The sequence below is a fragment of the Meleagris gallopavo genome, unplaced genomic scaffold (genome assembly GCF_000146605.3).
Source record: "Meleagris gallopavo isolate NT-WF06-2002-E0010 breed Aviagen turkey brand Nicholas breeding stock unplaced genomic scaffold, Turkey_5.1 ChrUn_random_deg7180001685292, whole genome shotgun sequence".
Lineage (NCBI taxonomy): Eukaryota > Metazoa > Chordata > Aves > Galliformes > Phasianidae > Meleagris > Meleagris gallopavo.
In genome coordinates this window covers 1-394 of record NW_011316560.1, presented here as the reverse complement: position 1 = coordinate 394, position 394 = coordinate 1, and the positions used below count along the sequence as shown (strand labels likewise).

At 55.3% G+C, this 394-nt stretch overlaps 1 protein-coding gene across 1 annotated transcript; it reads right to left on the bottom strand.

The window, feature by feature from the left end:
• Window positions 1-5: 5 nt before the first annotated feature.
• LOC104917379 (myosin-1B-like) lies at window positions 6-388 on the bottom strand. Its single transcript, XM_010728564.1, has 2 exons — window positions 292-388; window positions 6-194 (listed from the first exon to the last, which is right to left on the bottom strand). The coding sequence occupies exons 1-2, from the start codon at window positions 367-369 to the stop codon at window positions 6-8; spliced, it is 267 nt and encodes an 88-aa protein (XP_010726866.1). The 5' UTR covers window positions 370-388.
• Between the last annotated feature and the right edge of the window lie 6 nt (window positions 389-394).

Sequence of the window (394 nt, the reverse complement as noted above, 5' to 3'; positions counted from 1 at the left end):
TCAGTTCAGATTGCTTTGAAGGAGATCAGGCACTCACCAGTCAGCATGAACTGATAGGCGTTGTCAGAGATGGAGAAGATGTGTGGAGGGGCCTCCTGGCGCTTTTTGCCTCGGTAGGCCAACACCACCTCCGGGTTGTACACCGGCAGCCACTTGTAGGGGTTGACAGTGACACAGAAGAGGCCCGAGTAGGTCTGTGAGGAAGGGACACGGCACGTTGGCTTCCACTCAGCCGGGCACAGCAGTCCTCCCCAGCTACGCTACCCAAGGAAGAGAGCTGCTGGTACTTACGTAGATCATCCAGGCTGCGTAACGCTCTTTGAGGTTGTACAGCACAGCGGGTTCATGGAGGTGGGTCATCATGGCCATGTCCTCAATTTTATCGTACTTGGGA